Source organism: Orcinus orca, chromosome 16 (assembly GCF_937001465.1).
Source record: "Orcinus orca chromosome 16, mOrcOrc1.1, whole genome shotgun sequence".
Classification (NCBI taxonomy): domain Eukaryota; kingdom Metazoa; phylum Chordata; class Mammalia; order Artiodactyla; family Delphinidae; genus Orcinus; species Orcinus orca.
Window position 1 is genome coordinate 55,898,784 of NC_064574.1, and position 18,839 is coordinate 55,917,622.

Here is an 18,839-nt window from a genome sequence, read left to right on the forward strand (position 1 = left end):
GTGGCCATTTTGGTCTTTTTGTAGATGACTGCATGGATGGAACACTCCCTTTTTACCCCCAGACCTTTAAATGACTAAATTTCAACCAAATTGAAAGCCTTTCCATTTTGAGTTTGACCTAGAACTAAATAAATATGGTCCATCATATTACATTTTCCATTTAATGCCATTTAAAGACAGTGACCTAGTTGTGTAGAAATTCTGTGCTACAAACCAATTTTATGTACCTTTCTTTGAGATTTGTCTTGCAAAAATGTGCAAACATGTTTGCCATTTGGAAAAAAATCATCAGGTGTTTTGGGGGTTTTTTTTGGGACAGTGCATTGTGAGGTTTATCATACAGTGCTGTGCCTGTGAAATGGAGCTATAGCTGGCTGTTTATTTCACCTCAGTATGTTACCTATTATGCCACGTCCTAATTTATGGTGCAGCTCATGGAACGGGGCTTCCCTCAAGGGGAATCCTGCAGAACCCTGAACCTGCTGTTGAAACCGCGTCTGCACCCCCCGAATTGTGTAAGTGAATATTTCCTACTGTAAATTACCCACGGAACAATTGAACCCCAAAGGAGTATGAACATCTCTGTCTTAAAACATTTCAAGGGTCGGGGGAGGGTGGCATTTATGAAGCAAAGGAGAGGAAGAGCAGACAAAGAGAGAGCTCCCCCCCCACCCCGCCTACCATCCTAACGGCACACCTTTTCAGGGCATCTGGCAACCTCATGCAAATTCAAACCCGTGCACAAATGCAAAGAATAATTGCCCGTTAAAGCAGTTGTATATTTTTATGGCTTTGATGCAGAATCTGCCCCCCTGTCGGGTTTTGCATCTGCTACTCTTCCATCTCTCCTGGAGCTCTAAAACTTTAATATGCAGTTTATAACCCTCAAGTATTTTCCACTGGTTTTGTGTATCTTCTCTTGGGATTTCAGGTGATCTCATTTGTGTTTATTTTCGAAGGTAAGCACCACATTCGTAAAAGAGACGCGGGGGGGCGGGGCGTGGGGGCGATCACGTGTTCCTCACCGTAAATACCTTGAACGCCGAGCTGGTGGGAGGTGGAGGCTTTGACTTGGCGGGGAGAAAGGCAATAAGCAGTTGACACTTTGGTAAGTGGCCCATTTGGCGGGGTTGATACACCCACACATCTTCTGTTTAAAAATGTTGATTTGCCTTGATAGTTGAGCACCTCACAGCACGCCTCTGGTTACATTCCTAAAGTTTCCGTTTCATTGAGTTCATTGGCGGAGGAGAACTCCTTATTGCCGAGAACTGAGATGGCTACTCTGCTAACCTCCTCCCAATATGCTCTGGATATAAATCTAGCCGAAGGTTGGGAGTGGGTGGGCTAAGGATGTTGATGTGTCAACAAGATGTGCAATTGGTATTTGCTCCAGAAGCTCTTGCCGTGTTTTCTTTGAGAGAAACTCATTTTTAGCTTATGAGTTAAATCCAATTTTCGTTGCAGTGATACCAGATTTTTCACTTTGATTCATGCTGGATCAGGTTTAAGAGGAAACCTTTCCAGTATAATGAACCTATGTTGTTTTTTTTTCCGGTCCCTTGTCTCCCTCATGCCAGGAACTAAGGATTTATTTGGTATCCACAAAGCAGCCTTAATGCTTTCCATTGTTCCCCATTGACGGTCTGTTTACATGCTTATTAACTTGAAGTTCAACTAGAAAAAAAAAAATCAAACTCCAGCGTTGGCCTTCAGAAATAACTCTAATTTGGTGTCTTTTCTTTCTAACATTGTTCTTTAATTAACAAAGGGATATTTACAAATATTGGACAGGGTGACAGGTAGATGACTTTTATTAGCATTGATTTACTCCATCTCAGAAGTGGAGAGGACATTGTGAGTTTCCACTTGGCATTTGCATTGGATTTATTAAACATTGCCCACCTCCTGGATCCAAACTCCTGAACTGGGGTATTGATAGAGGAGAGGACATGATAACTCAGCAAAAGAGACGTGTCACACTGAAATATAAGCACATAATTAAGATGTCTTCTTGTTACTGAGCCCAAGTTCGTGTGCTCAGTGCACAGTGAGGCCAAACAATACCTACATGTCGGAGTTTGGAGCACAGGAAGGTTTATCGCAGGGACATGCAAGGAGAGGGGTGGCTCAAAAAACCCCAAACTCCCCAAATGGTTTCAACAAAGCCAAGGTGAGGGAGGGGCGTGGCTGGTTGTTGCAGACTTCTTGGTGTCAGAATCGTTTGTTCTTGTAGCTGTCTGGTAGGTCAGGTCGGGATGTTCCTGTAACCTTCCAGCAAGACAAATGTTATTCTCTGTTTTGAACTTTTTATCTCTATATGAATGGAAAAGTGTTATACCCTGAAAAAGAGCCTTGAGAATGGGCTGTCCCGTCTGTTTTGGGCTCTAGACAACATTCTTAAATCGAAGCAAAAGTAATCGAATATGAAGGTTTAAGTGAAAGAAACAGATTTAACATGGAGTCAGACTTATTCTTCCCTATTAACATTCTTTCTACATGGTTCAAGGATAATGCCATTTTGGTTTTGTTTTAATCTATATCTGAATCATCTAAGTATTCGCTTCACATGTGCAGTTAACCATGATCAATAAGCCAACACACCTGGTAGGCAAGTAAAAATAAATAAATCAGTTCCTGCCATCCCATGTGAGTCTAAAGGAAGCTTGACAAACAGTTGTGGGGGTTTTTTTTGCCGTTGAAATTGACCATTTGTTAAGAGAAGAGAGCCACACTGTCCTAAACCAGCCATAGGGGAAAAGGCCTCTAATGGAGATGGGGAGAAACACAGAAGGCACGGCTATAAGTCAGGCGAGTTACGGATTATAACGATTGCTATTTTCCACTGTTCCTTGTGGCACACATGTATTGCATGCAGAGACTGAGACTTGCTGGGTTTCTAGGGAACGCTGTGTGGGGTTCCATGAAGGGAGGAACGTGACAGAGTTCCTTTTATAGACCAGACAGTTATCACCTGTCTGGGGAAAAAGTTTGAGCCCTGCTTTTCCCCCAGAAGTAGAAACCAATCTCCATGCCCCGACTCGGTGCAGCAGTAAACGTGAATTTCAGTGAATTGAGGGGGGGGCAGTAATTGCCAGTGCAGTATGTTTATCCACATTGTCTCCCTTTTCATCAGAATCGCACATATTCCAAGTCTGGTTGCTATGTTTGGGCCTGTACAGCGCTTTCTAAGTATGGGCGCAGTGATTGTTTTTATAAAGACGAGTGAGATCCGGTGTGTTATTTGCACACTGTTTATCTGCAAATCTTGGGTAGGGTGCTTTGTATAAAGGACTGGATTGTGGAAGGTGGAACAGGAAGATGAAGGGCCTCTACTGTCCCAGAAAGAAGGAGACTAACCTGGGTTCACCACCAAAGGGTGTCCACACATGGTGTTAGGTAGCTGACACCTGCGCTGCTGTGTCAGGCAGTTTTCTAAATCAAATAGCAAAACAGGTGTAGAGCATTGCCCTCATGAAGCTTGCATTTTAGCAATGGTGAGAGTCTTTTTCCTTCTGTTACTTGATCAATCAAGTTACTTGATTGCTAGTACACCCGGGAAGGTTCATGGCAGCATTCTTCAGAAGGAGATTAGAAAATAAATGGAAGGGTGGGAGGGAGGGATGGACGCCTAATCTGGCCTCTGTATCTCAACACCGAGTTAAATCTTGGCGACAGAGTTTTGGGTGAAGTAGAAAAGAATAGCTTTATTGCTTTGCCAGGCAAAGGGGCCACAGCGGGATAATGCCCTCAAAATTGTGTGTCCTGACCTGGAGGGGCTAGTGAGGAGTTTTATAGTAATGGTTCAAAGAGGAGGGTGTGATCAGCTCGTGGACTTTCTTCTGATTGTTTGGTGGTGAGCTAAGTGGGAGTCAGCATCATCAACCTTCTGGTTCCAGCAGGTCTGGGGTCTACGTGGTTGTGGGCAGCATACTGTTAACTTCTCCCACCTGGCAGGGGTTTCTGTATCTGCAAAACATCTCAAAGATATTATGTGTATCCCTGGAGGGGGAACCAGGACTCTGCCCCAAGGCTGCGCTATTGTCTCTTGATTGCCCCTCCTGTGTCTTCCCAACCCCTCCCTTTCCTGATTAGCAACTGTTTGAACCTGCCTGTTGAAACTCATGGAAGGGGACACAGAAAGGCTTTTGTGCCCAGGAGCCCCACAGGGTCCTGCTTATTTTCTGGAGGAAGGGAGGGGGGAAGAAAAGAGGGGAAGAGAAGGGAACAGTCATCCATCACGGTGACTAGCTAGAGACTTCATAAAGAGACCCCTTGGCCAGCTCTAGACGGCAACAAGAAAGGGATAGCTGAGAAAACCATCCATCTGGGAGACTCACGTGCCTTCTCCATGAAGCCCCTGTTACAATGGAACCTCCTTATTTTACCTAAGGGTACTTGGCCTCCCAGGAAGTTGATGTGCAGTCCTTCCCTTGTTCCTTTAACAAAATAAGAATCCCTCTAATGTGCCCTGCTTGGAGCAGCCCAAAGAGCCTGGTATTAAGACCCGTAAATCCCTTATCCTGCATCGAGAAGGATATTTTCTCCCTGCAGCAAAGGGGGTACAAAGTGGCATCCTGGCTCTACCCTTCTAGCAGCTTGTGTTCCCCTCGCTCTACTGCTGACCTTCTGTTTCATGTTCTATCTCAACATCTAAATCCTCCAAGAATTATTGTAAAACCTGATTGTTGCTGAGAGGGATCTTGTCTGGCTCGCTCCATGCCGTAGCCAGCGATAATGAATGGGTCAGCGTAATTACTGTGTTTCTTCACACAGGCAGCCAGCTGCTCTGCCAGATTGTGAACTTTTCATTTGCTTTATTTCAAAATCCAAGGTGTTCCTCTGAAAACTTAATATTTGAACTGTGGCAAGATAGCGCTGGAGTCAAAGGCACGCTTGCTCATTTTCTCCCCAGTCCTAAAGCCAACATCTCCTATCTCATGACTCCTGGGCTTTTACGGTATTAGGTTTCCCTGCTTTTCCCATTGAGGTTGACACCTCTTTGCAATTTCAAGAACAGTAGTTGAAACACCAGCCAGGAAACATGGGTGGTGAGGGCTGGAAAGCTGAGAAGTAAGTACTGCTGTATGATTTGTCTTGAACGACAATTTAAAAAAAAGAAATAACCTAGGTGGTCTTCTCAGACGTAAATAGAAAGATAAAAATCATTCTGACTTGATTCTACCAGCCTAGCATTTACCAGCATCAGCACAGAAGGATATGGTAGAATCCACGAAACAGGATAGCTGTTGGCCATTCAAGAACACACAGAGAATTCCAGACGACAGCTAGTCTGCCTTCACTTCTGGGTCAAGGGTTATATTCCACTCCGTGCAATTCCATGAATATAGAATTGGGAATGGCTCCTGTGGGAAATCCCACTTCCTTCTTCTCCCCGCCCCTTGCCACCCACATGCAGCTGCAAACCTACTCTATCCAAGGACTCTGGGAGTAATGGGAATTAATGGGGTGAAGGGCTTCTACTCTTTATTTCTTTTCTTTTCTTTTAATTGAAGTATAGCTGATTTACAGTGTTGCATTAATTTCTGCTGTACAACAAAGTTATTCAGTTATATATATTTTATATATATATATCTCAATACATTCTTTTTTTAGTATTCTTTTCCATTATGGTTTATCATAAGATAGTGCTGTGCTATACAGTAGGACCTTGTTGTTTATCCATTCTATATATAGAAGCTTGCATCTGCTAACCCCTAGCTTCCACTCCATCCCTCCCCCAGCCCCCTCCCCCTTGGCAACCAGCAGTGTGTTCTCTGGGTGGAGGGCTTCTACTCTTGAATGTGATAGAGGGGAGGGGAAAAGCCCTTCTCTGCCGTTTGGATGTAGGGTGGAGGCAAGTTTAACATAATATGAAATACAGCACCCTGTGAGAGGCTAGGTATTCAGCAAAATAGAGATCCTGGCAGAGGGAAGCTTGGATGTGCTGAGTTAACTGGGGGAAAGAGCTTACTTGGCTGTGAGGCCTCTCTGAGCCTTTAGGGTCCTATGATGCCAAGAGAAGCTGTGTCCTTCCCAGCCTTGCCTGTTGTTACCAACACTGTCTGAAATCCCAGGGGAGTTGGAGCAGGGGAGGCAGGGCTGTAGATGGGGAGGAAAGCCCTCCCACCCTGGTTCATGTCATCTGTCTCCCTCTCTCTTGAAATCCTCAAAGCTCCTGTTAGGTAAGCAGGATGAGGGGAGAGAATGGAACAGGGAGAGGAAGTTCCCTGGATAGTCTGTCAATCATTTGGCTGGACCACAGCCCACGGTTCATTCACTTGTTCATGCATGTAAGTCATCTAGAATCTGTGTCCAGTATCTAGAACCTACTGTGGACAAAATCAGGGGGCTTCTGCTGACCTCGGGGAGGCGCAGGGAGATGCAAAGATGAATGGGATATGGTGGGAGGCCTCAAGGAGCTGGCAGATGAATAGAAGAGGTAAAGGTAACAAATGACTGACTTCTCTCAATACCTGTGAGAGGTTGGGTATTCTGCAGACTAGAGTTCCTGGAAAAATGAAGTTTGGGGGTTCTGGGTTAATGCTGTTAATGCACTTCCCTTACCTGAGGACTCTGAGCCTTTAATATAGAGCTCCTGGGACAGTCGTTTCCTAAAAAAGCATCCCCTCCACGGGATTCAGTGTGGGCAACAGTGCCTGCTGCTAAGTGGGATGGGACAGGCATGGCCAGCATGGTGAGAGCGGTGAGATTCAGTGACAGAAAGAGCAGGAAGGCAGAGGTGGTGTTGTGAAGGCTTCAAGGGCCCTGATGCCTGAGGATTTGCAGACATCCTAGGAGGGATGACACCCCTGGCAGCGGAAGCCATATTAATTATCAGGGATCTCAAGCATCAGGCTTACTTTCCCTGCTGACTCCTCACCAAGTCACTCTGCTCAGAGAATTTTCCCCCAGGGAAGAAAACTCTGCCCAAACCCTTTCCTTCAGAGTTGAATTCCCACACTTCTCTGCAATTATGTTTGTGGTAGAAATGGTTTTATAAGCTGTGTAAATGGTTAGGGGGCTGATGGGACCTTAGTAATAATTTGTTTCTTGGAGCCTGACAGGTCCATACACCAACGATGTGTACACTTGTCTCTAGGAACGCAGTATTTCAATTTAAAATTTTTAACAAGCAATATAGGTACATAAAGGAAAATAAGGAAAAAAAATTAAAATGGGTTGGGGGAAAGCTATGAATAGACAACATTTACTTATGAAGTTCAGCCCCAGAGATAACTACAAACACATTGAAATATGTATGTATATGAATTTGTATATATAACTATATAAATACGCATATATAAATATGCACATATACATATTCACATACCCACATGCATGCATACATGTATATACACACATCCAGGTATATGGTATATACACATATATACATATATTCACTTCCACATGCACACATGCTTATACAGATGTATGTGTACATATACACATGCATAGTGTGTGCTCATCCACATATATATCACACTGTGCATAGATGGGTGATAGGTAGACAGATTTGAGAGCACACTGCACATACATCTTGCAATCTGTTGCAATACCTTTTTAAAAATTTAAGTTTGTGCAGTGAGCTTTTCTCTGGTTATTAAGAATGCTTTGTGAAGGTCTGTCCTTGACCTTGGACACAGGGACCACGGGCTGAACTAGCCCATCCTTTCTGGAATCAGACCTTGGTCTTCTCCCTCCTACCTGCCTTTGGAAGCCTGACTCTGGGAAGGAAGGGGGGCAGGTGTCCAGCCTTGGCCTGCGGGGAGAAGGGTCCTGAGTGGGGGTGGGGAGGGGCGGGTGGTTCCCTCAAAGGCAGGCGTGCCTCTGAAAGCTCTGCTCTCTCCTGTCGCCCGCAGTGCCCGGCTTCCCGTATCCAGCCGCCACCGCCGCGGCCGCCTACCGAGGGGCGCACCTGCGAGGCCGCGGCCGCACCGTGTACAACACCTTCCGGGCCGCGGCGCCCCCGCCCCCGATCCCGGCCTACGGCGGGTAAGTGGGGCAGCCCCCCGACCCCGGGCGGGCCTCCCGCACCAGCACCCCTTGCGTGCGATCTAGCGCATGCCGGCCTTGACCGCCCGCCGCCCCCCCCACCCCGCCTCCCGCAACCGCCCGGCATGCAGCCCGCGCGCTTGCTGTGCAGCACCTTGCAAAGAGTCTTGAAAAATGAGTGTAATTCGTCTTGTCATGGTTGGTGCCTTTAAGCATTCTACATGTCACATTTTGTTATGTAAATTCTCTTTGAGACTGAATGCTGGAGAACAGAGAAATGGTTACAGCCCAAGACGTCTTTCTGATGATTGCAAACATCTGGTGATTAAGGAGGTTGGATCACATTTGCCCTTTGAATCCCTCGGTGGAGGGACAGGAGGGTTTCAAACGTACAATCCACTGGGGCGGTCTTGCCCCCCTCCCCAAAGACATCTTGTGCTTCAAGGTGAATGAACCTTTGGCCCAGAAGAGAAAATTAGGTGTCGAGTCTAACGCAAACTCTTGAAGTTCAAAGAAATTGGAAGTGACTCATTTAGTTGGATTTTCCAAAATTGCCTTTGCCTTCCTTTTTCCCTCTCTGAGGACAATGCAGATTGATTTGTTCCCCAAGGCCCGTTTGGTCTTTCTGTACATGGACTTTGCTATTGCCGAGTGAATATCAAGGAACGGTGGTGAATGCTGAGGAAAAAAAATTGGTACTGACGTAATGGGCTGCTTTCTTGAAGTGCTACCCTTTCTGCCTCGCTGTTAGGAATCCTCCTAGAACATTCTGGTCCCCTGGAGTCGGAGAGAGGGAAGTCTCTAAGGCAGTGGTCCTCATGGGACATTGGGAATGTCTGGAGACATTTTTATTTTTGTTTGTTGTGATAGCATCTACTGGGTAGAGGCCAGGGATGCTGCTAAAAATCCTACAATGCACAGGACAGGACAGGACAGCCTCCCAACACCCTCCCCCCCAACACAAAGAGTTACAGGGCCCAAATGCCAATAGCACCACTCAAAGGAAAACTCAGCTATACCCAGCACAGTCTGGCCAGGAGACTGGCTTTCTGGTCTCTAGAAAGAATCTGGCTATATTCAGGACTGTGTGAAAGGGTTAAATGCATTTTCTATAGCTCTTTGGCTTATCCATCTTTTAGAAAACCTGAATAAGCCTAGATCATCTCTATTCTGATGACAAAGGGAAACACTCTTTGTTCATTATTTATTCATATCTCACGCATTCCCAAGTAGAGCATTTGAAGTGTTTTAAAAACGAATGCAATGAAACAAAGTTAAGAATATTAAGAAGTGAAATTTGATGAAATCATCAGGAAGGGAAAATAAAAGCAGAGAAATAAGACAATGTCCATCGTTTCTGTATTGTCATTAGAGTTTTTTTACCGAAAAGGTGGAGGATAATAACGAACCAAGGATGAATCGGCCTTAAATTCTCCCAACCGTCCAGAACAGTGCGTCTCCACGTCCTAAGCCTTATGTATCTGACTGTGTACTGTAAGGAATCATTGCTAGTATGATCATTATCTCCAGCCCACAGTGTCGAGCCCATTTTTAGATTCAAAAAGGAAGAAACAAAGATTTGTTATTCCCAAGGTCACATCATGAGTTATGAAGAAAAAATAAGTTACCCTTTAGGCTCATGAAAGCAAGATTCATAAGCCGTAAATGCAGAATTGCATGTTTATATCACATTAGTTTGTCTGAAAATCTTATCTTACCTTAGTAGATGGTAATTGTCGCTTTTTGGTCTATGTACCCTCAGTATATCACTACTATATTGAGCAGAAAAAAATAAAATTGTATGGCTTATCCTCATGTGAACAATTTATAAAAATCTCAGAGTAACACACCTGCTGTAAAATTGAAATTTGCTAAACTTATAATGAACTTGCTCTTTGCTGGCAATAACCAGGTATAACTAATGCCATGTTCGCCAGGGAGAGAACCAGGCATCTCCAAGCGGTGAAGCACGTTGGTTGTGACTGCTTTGGACATGATTTCATTTTAATATTCCAGTGATCTTCCTAATCATTTTGGTTATAATGGTGAATTGTGCCTCTTCACTGGCAATATTATGGTTGGAATTCTGAAACCACACCTAGTAGGAAGACAAAATTCTTAAGACGGGCAGAGTAGGAAATTCAGAAGGGCTAAGGGTGTGTGTGTCCATGTGTGCATGTTCTATAAGAGCAGATTGAAAAGGAGGAAATTCAGCTAGTTGCCTGGGTGTTTTGCTGGATTACAAACTGCCTGGAGTGCTTTGAAACCAAATGAAAAAGTGTGAACTCAGCATCTTCAATGAAGGTTCCTTTCCCTTCATTGGCTTAGGCTGAAGGAGTCCACGGTGGGGGGCGGGGGAGGGCCTGGGAGGGGCAGCCCATCTTGGAGAGGAAAAGAGCTGAGCAGGACACAGAGCAGACATTGGCTGGAGTCGAGAGCGCCCTGCTCTATGTTGAATGGAAGCAAGTAGCAGAGAGGTTGGAAACCCATTTCTGTTTACAGGGTGACATTAGCAGGATTCAGGTGGTCCCAGGAATAGTGTGGATTTCCTGTAGCTGTTTGTCTTCAAAGTCCTTTAGTTTCCTGATTTCTAGATTTGACTGTCTTTTCTCCAGTCCAGTTAATTGCTTCTCTCAGCTCGACGCACTGTCTTACGCTAAGGATGCTGAGGCAAATGGCGCCTTTGGAGGAGTTTCTTACAGTCAGGCACGGGGAACACCATAGATGCTAACGATTTCAACAAATGTGATAAGTGATAAGATAGGGTGTTGAGTGAGCACCAGCTTGGGTTCCAGAAAGCTTCCAGAGAGAGAAGAAATCCAATAATTTCCATTGTAAATCAATTATACTTCAGTTAAAAAAATTATTTTTTATTTGAAAAGTTTAAAACCAAAAAAGAAAACGAAAGAAAGAAAATCCAATCAGGAAAAATCCAATCATTTCCTAAATTGCCACATTAAGCTCTCATTCTGCGATGCTCCCTCATACTCAGAGGCCCCCATCTTTTCATAAGCCATCACCTAAGAAAAACTGCATTTATTAAGGAAGAATCTATTTTTCCCATTGTCACCAATTGAAGACATATCTGTCATCCTAAACCTCTGTTTTCCATGAAGTATCCAATATGAATATTCTGTTACTAAAATTGCAACGAAGAATGTGTCATTTATCCTATGTCCAGGTATAGCTTCCTTTTTTTTTTTTTTCTGAGAGATTGAAAAAAATCCACAGAACCTCCAAGGCCACCTTTGTGAAGCCCTGAGTGACCCTGGGAAGTATCCAACGTCAAGATAGTCACCCAGGAGGAGTCACTAAGGATGCTCTTACATTTCCTTTTACTGATTTGGTTTTCCCCTCCACGTCCTGATATTTTCTGAAATTTCTCCCAGCAAGTAAAGAATGTAGGTTATGAAGAGCCCTGTCTCGTCTTTCTCACATAGCTAAATAGAAAGTTATTGGGACATTAATTCATGATCACTCCTGGTGGCGGGGGGAAGGCTCTACTTGGACCAGGGATCACAGGAATGAAAGGAAAGCCCTAGACTGGCCCAACCAACCCCTTAGTGATTGCCAGCATTAACTGAGTGAGAATGGGTGACGAGTTAGAGAGCTAATGTCTACACAGTCTATAAGATTGTTACAATCCTATAAAGACACAGACTATGGGGCAGATGAGATTGGCTCCTGCTTTTCTATCTCATACTGCCCTGGGTAGCCGACTTAACCTCTGCAGGCACAGTTGCCTTAGCAGGTGAGTGAAGACTACACCTGCCTCTGTAGGGTTGATAGAGGATGAAATAGGGAGATGCAGGTAAGGTTACAACTTAGTTCCATCAAATGGCACGTGTTAAGTGAACCGTAGCTACTGTTGTTGCTGTTAACGTGGTTATTGACTTTTTATTAGCTGCTCATACCCTCCTCTTTCTCAAGGGTCCCCTTTGGCTTATGTTGAGTACCCATATCTTTCCTTCCATGAGTCACGTACCCATTGGCTGGGGGACTCCTACAGTTCACAGACCTCCATTCCCCATACGCCACAGAGATGACTTTGGACAGAGGCACTTCAGTGGTTTATGGAATCTGTAGATTGGAAATAAAATATTAACTAGTGAACAGTCTCAGGGAGAGCTAAATGGCCCAAGTCGTCCATATTTCTCCTTGCATTTGCTCCTGGAGTCTGTTTAGATAAATGGCTACCATGTCCAGTCTGTCTTCCTAGGACTCATATTTGGGAGAAATTACCCATTGGGTAGTTGTCATCCAAGGGAGCTGGCAGGCTGATGATGTGTGGATGAAGACGGAAAGTAGAAGCGTAAGAGACACATACACAGGCTCAGCACAACATTGGATGTTACAGGACAGCAACTAAACCTCAATCCTCTCCCCACAAAACCCTGTGAGATTGGCCTCACCAAGTTCTTGTTCTTAATTAGTTAATTAACTAACAGCACCTTATCAAGTGCCTGCTATGTACCAATCACATTGTATGGGGCTAGGGATGTAGAGAACCATAGGAGATTTTTAAAGTTATTGTTCTTCTTCTAAGTTAAGCACCCAGCATTTGCTATAGGGTTTTTATCTTGGCTCTCTGGATATTTTTGAGCAAGACATTTTGTACTTTCTCAAGTCATTAATTATGTCACATGTATGTACAACCTCTCAGAGTTACCATGAGAAGTATTTTGAGCTGAATATGCTACTCTAAGTGCAAGAAAGATATGGTGGTATCCCAGGAAAAAACTTCTTACAGTTGGTCAGTGCAAGAATGAAGCCCATACACAGAGCCTTTGGGAGTGCTTTCAGGTTAGGTCCTGAAGAAGCCTTTAGAACGTTGTGTGCAAACCTTTCTTTCTGTAAATCAACCATGTTTTTTGGTTTTAATTTATAAATGTCTTATCCTCAGATTGTATTATCTGATGCTTGGGACGTTTCTCGATGAACATAAATATTAGGTCATCATCACCTAGCCCCAGAATACTTTCCAGAATTCTCTTTAGCTTTTTTGGTTTTGCCGTGAATTCTTGTTTAAATTCTCAGCCAGTTTTAAAATGTAACCTCTCACATTAAAAAAAAAAAAAAAAGCCTCTTAATTGAGTGCATTTAAAGACACTCTAAGTCAGTGGTTCTTAAATTTGGGGGGAGAATGTGGGATGTCACAGATGCCTTTGATAATCTAATTAAAATATGTATTTTCCCCAGGAGAATGTCAGTGTACATACACTGCCCAATTCTATACAAATGCTAGTGAGTGTATGGGCCCACCTGATATCCATTCAGAAACAACTAGATTTGAATGCATTAAAAATATTATTTTCCACTTGGAATGGGCAGTAAGATAAAGCAGCTTTACATAACCTTTCCTTCAAGAATGTATTTGTGGTTGGGATATATTATGTTACCCAAACAGATTGTATAGTTTGGGCATCGCATGATTTCTTTCTTTCCTTTTTTTATAAAGTAAACTAATTTGCTATAGTGCAATCATTCCCTGCTTGCATTCATTCAAATATTTAACTCCTGTTATTACCTTTCTAAGAAAATGAGATGTGCATTTGCATCACGCTCTTGTGAAAGCATATTGCAGTTCCGAAGAGATTACAGTTACCTTTGCATGGCTAGACAGACCGCCTCTGCATTAAAATAAGGCTGCACCTGTTCAATGCATGATGGCAACTCTCTTCTCTTGTACTGGGATGTGGCTAATTTATTGATAGCTATGCATTAGACATCATCCCCTGCCCTCATTTCCCTTCACATATGCACCTGTTTAGTGGGGTTTTAAAAAAATGTTTGGATCCATTCTCGAAAACCAACATGGGCCTTTCTAAGAGCTTGCCTATAACCAGCTCCTATTTAGAGTAGGACCTAGGAAGCTGACCTTCAGGGTTGTCTCAAATGTAAAGTAAAATGACACGTGGAGGTTGGTGCTCCGTAGGGCAATAAGCCTATTAGTCCTAGGACCGGCAGCGTCAGCGTCCCATTACTTGTTAAAAATGCAAATTCTTAGACCCAGCCTCCCCACCCCGCCGTCCAGATCTATTGATTCAGAACCTCTGGGCTGGGCATGGGGCCCAGCCATCTGTGTTTTAACAGGCCCTCGAGGTGGTCCTGATGCCTGCTGAAGTTTGACCACTGCTGCCTGCCATGGCAATTAAAAATGTGGGCTGTGAAGCCAATACAACCTGGGCTAGAATCCCAGCTTCTTCGTCAGTACCTAGCTCTCTCCGTTTCACTCTCTTGATGTCCAAAGAGGCTATAATAACATTGTCCGTCTCATAGGGGTATTTTGAGGATTAGGTGGGTTAATGATAATTAGGTCAGACTAGGGACAGACACGGAGGAATCGCTCTCTAGGTGTGAGGGCTCGTAGCGATCACATTCGTGCTATGACTTAGGAAAAAAACACACAGTATCGTGATGAAACTCGCAGCCCATCAAGTGGCTTTGTTTCATGCGGCCAATGAGGATGGCCGTATCGGTTCCTAGTTTTTTGGAGTCATTGTGAAGGTAGATCACTCACCCTCTGGTTCGTTTCTCTCCAGACTGTGCAGGTGTTGCCCATAGTGAAAACCAGCAGTCCCTACCCTGGGCGGTTTGTAAGAGCAGCTAGAATTCTCCACTTCCTTTCTTAGGGAAGCCACCACAGTTGGCTGAGCCTCTGAACACCCCCAAACTAGAAATTATGCCCTGGACCCTGTAGACATCGGACCTTGCATTGGCTGTTCCCTTTGCCTGGCTTGCTTTTCCTCCCTAGTTCCTCTTGAACTAGCTCAGGCGCTGGGGTTTCTGGGCCGTTCGCTGGGGTTCCCTCACCTCTGATGCCAGCCCTCCTCCTTCCATTACCAGGTCAGAGCGCCATCATTCCCCTCCTCTGCAGCAGCTCTCGTGGCTGCCACCTTACACCAGGGTACCTGGCTTTGTGCCTCCCTGTAAGCTCCCTGGGGGCAGCCTTAGCTGGTGGACTTGCCCTGAGCCTCAGCATCCTGGTTGGAGTGTAGTAAGCATTTCAACAGCAGAGGAATAGGGCTCATCAGTCAGTTTGTTTGAGTCTGTTCAAATGAGACGCCAGATCGCATGTTCCCTTTGGTTCTCTGTCTTGTAAACGTGGGATGTCAGAGTCCCTGAGTAATTTTCTGTGGTCCATGGTGGAGGGCAGAGCGTGGCAGCCAGGTCACCTGGCTGAACAAGCCTAAGGCAAACATCGGGGCCTGTTCCTGACTCACTTCTGGGAGCTGTTGGTACCAAGAGGCTTGCCATGGAGGCACGCAGCTGACCACAGTGTGCATAGACCTTGTCCTGATGAAAGAAGGGGCCCTTTTCTCAGCCAGAGCTCTGCCTCAGCAACTCCTGGTCCTGTGCCCCCTGGAACAGCCCCCAATGTCTGCAAGAGCAGACACAGATGGAGTCCCCCTCTACAAATATTTAGAGAAAGGCATCCCTTCCCATATTTGAATGTATATTAATGTTTGGTTAAATATTAATATATTGTTCACATGTGCATCACATTCTGTCTAGCCTCTTGCACTGGTATCCTAAGTCCGGGTCCAGGTTTTTGGGTTTTATTGTTTGTTTGTTTGTTTTTGGCCTCACCGCGTGGCTTGTGGGATCTTAGTTCCCCGACCAGGGATCGAACCTATGCCCCCTGCAGTGGAAGCTCAGAGTCCTAACCACTGGACTGCCAGGGAAGTCCCAGGGTCCAGTTTTCGAATCTTACCCCCCTCATTGACAACAGCCATTGATGCTGAATAACCAGATGAAGATTCTACCTAGAATTGCTCTGTGTCACCTTCTGTCACCTACTAATGGCCAACTCCCCCTTTAAACTATGGGCAGTGTTCACTCAATAGATATTTACTTACATCTTCAGTGTGAAAAGCAATGTGTTGGCCATCAAGTGGGATAGAATGTTGAGTAAGCTATTGGGTGCAACTTTCAGGGCGAAATGAGCTGCCTACACAAATGCCTTTAATATTTGACCAATATTTAAAATTGTTGGACCAAGTGAGGATTTGAGGATTGGAAAACGTGGTGCTGGTGTTCACAGGAAGGAGGAAGAACTCCGCTTGGGGTGGGCACTGGATAAAGCTCATAGTGATGTGATATTTAATTAGAACTTTGTTGGCAACTACCTCGCTCATCGCTTTGCACACATCACCTAACTCAATCCTCCCTTGATGTGGGCACTTAACCTCCTTCCCCATTTCACAGATGAAGAAGTGAAGCTCAGGTAGCTTCGGTCATTAGTCCCAGGGCGCATAGCTGCTGACTGCTGAGGCTGTGACCCAGATGCCCGTGTGTTTCCTCTCTAACTTGTCTCTTGAATGGTGTTCTGCTTTTGGATGAGGTTATCAGGAGATAAGGCTTCCCTGGCACAAGGACCAGGACTTGCAAGGGCGTGATGTCATGGAGGAATGGACAGTGTGACGTCTTGGAGGAATGGACAGTGCTGTTCTGATCTGGCTGAATGATCAGCTCTGGGCCCAGTCTTGTTGGCAGAGGCCAGCCCTGGCTTCTGACCCCCAACAGGCAGTATCTTTTTATGTTGGAAACGTTGAAAGAGAAATCAAAGCCTAGCTCAGGATGCCACTTACCTCTGTATCTCGGATTAGGGTTTGACGCTGCTTGACAAGTGCTCTTGTGAACCGGAGCGCCTTTTCGATCCAAACAAAAACAGCTGAAAGTGATTCCTACTGACCTCCTTAGCATGTGAAATCCCGGCCCCGTTTTTAAAGATGATGGTACTTGGGGTTTAACCAATCAACTCTGAAAAGCTCTGAGAAGCACGCTGCAGTGTTCTCCAGCAAACCAGTGTCACTGCCGTGTGCGTGTGTGCATGTGCGTGTTGTCGAGTGTCTCCCCTTGGCTCTCGATATGCTTGGCTTACCTGCGGGTCCACTCTGCTCCTGAAACTTGCTGGAATCCTTCGGTAATCAAAGTCCTGCTTCTGTTAGGACTGCAGCTCCATTCGACGGTGGGGCGCATTGGAGAATTTGCGGTGGGGCGCATTTGACAGAATCATAAATCATCTGTAAATTCCAGGGGAAGAGATCAGGGAAGGTTATTAATAACAACTGCTATCCTTTGGAAACATGCCTTAGAAACCCGCATTTTTGTATTTGAGATGTTCTGGGATCTTCACAAAGGCCTGTGAGGTGCGCAGGCTACATGGGATCCTCATTAAACCCGTTTTAATGCTTAGGAATTTTAAGTCAGTTTCCTAGCAGCACAGAGCTGTGAGCTTCTTTTCCTGGATATTTCACTCAAGGTAAACCAAAAAACTTCTGGAAAAGTCCAGGATCTTTTATTTACCCCGTCCTGTGAAGTCCCTTCTCTGAGATGACTAAATGGACAGGAATCAGAGAGCGGCTGTGAGGCCAGGCTTGTTCAATCATTATGTGGGAGTCTGCTTAGTCTGGTTATAATTTATGCGAATATACACACAGACATAGGCGTGTACACACACACGACTCATGAGCCCACATACACACAGATGTGCACACACACACTACTACACACATATGCACAATATCTACATTCATATACACATGTACACACATGCACTTATATGCATGTACATGGTATACACATGCACACACGTATGCATTTACATGTTCAAAGTAACGCACACATTCATATATACGCACGAAGCACACCCATATACAAAAGCACACATATTTTTGCACACACATCTACACACCTGTTCACACACCCGTATAATTAGAGATATTCTACATGTACCATAAAAGAGGGGCACGTGGAATTACCAAATAGAATACTGGAGTGTGAAGGAATACAGAAGAAAGTTTCTGAGATTGTCTGGATTGTGCAGTGCCCCTGAGGTCACTCAGCTCTAACCCGTACTGAAAATGTGACATCCATACGCCTGCTCTTATCGATCATATATTTTAAGCAGATGATTTTTTGTCCGGGGGGACCTAGATGGTTTGGCTGAATGCAAACCCCGATCCTCATATCTGCGCGGGTCACTTAAAATAAACGTGAATCCTCTTTGCATTTCTGCACCCCTCCGGAAAGATTGGAAAGTCTGGTACCCAGCACGCCACCATGTCCTGATTCTGGGCCGACACCGAACCCCAGCCTAATTTTCTCAGTCTGATGGACTGCCGTTGTCTCCAACCTCCTTAACCAATCTGAAAACGATCCTCGGTTCCTGTGTTTCGGATCTTGTGACCAGACTAACTTCGCCAGTGCAGGGGTTGGTGTGTCTGCATGGGGAAATGCACTAATATGAATGTTTTTCTTTGTGTGTGCACCCTTGCAGTGTTGTTTACCAGGATGGATTTTATGGTGCAGACATTTATGTAAGTATTCATTAATGTGCATGCCATCCTTGTTTCCTCCCGAGTCATTCTTTTTACAAGTTTGCTGCAAATTTCTCTACTGGGTGCCGCCCGTTTTCTCTTCCTGTGAGAAAGAGTTCGAAGGCTTGGAGGACTGAAGGCCTTCTGCTCGTGATAGCCGTCGTGCTGTTGAGTGAGTGGCATTAACTCCCTGATTAACTTCAGAATAAACGCAAAACACCTTCCCCAAAAAGATGACATTTTTCCCATGTCAAATTAAAGACCCTCCTTCAAAAAGAAATCCTCTCTGAAGTTCTCAGTATGGTCTGTGTGTTTTCAGTATAATATGTAGGATGACAGCTGTAGTTACCAGCTGTAGAGGGTGAAAATATATTTTCATGGCTGATGTTTTGGATGTTTTCTTGTAAATATATTTAATTGTTGATCACTACAGCCCCAGAAAGATATTTCTTCCCCCAAACCCCGTTTCTCTCTCTCTCTCCCCCACTGATGATTTTAGCAAGAAATATCTCCTAACAAAAT

The 18,839-nt window shown here is 44.8% G+C and overlaps 1 protein-coding gene across 20 annotated transcripts in view; it reads left to right on the forward strand.

The window, feature by feature from the left end:
- Window positions 1–18,839, forward strand: part of RBFOX1 (RNA binding fox-1 homolog 1) — a 2,185,863-nt gene that overhangs the window by 2,118,829 nt on the left and 48,195 nt on the right. For 14 of the 20 annotated variants that reach the window (XM_033428861.2, XM_049699911.1, XM_049699912.1 and 11 more), the window contains one exon: window positions 7,863–7,995. In XM_033428861.2, the coding sequence (XP_033284752.1) occupies window positions 7,863–7,995 (133 nt within the window). Of the gene's footprint in view, window positions 1–7,862; window positions 7,996–18,277; window positions 18,318–18,839 lie in introns of all 20 variants that reach the window. The other 6 variants (XM_033428853.2, XM_033428844.2, XM_033428848.2 and 3 more) reach the window with 1 other exon arrangement.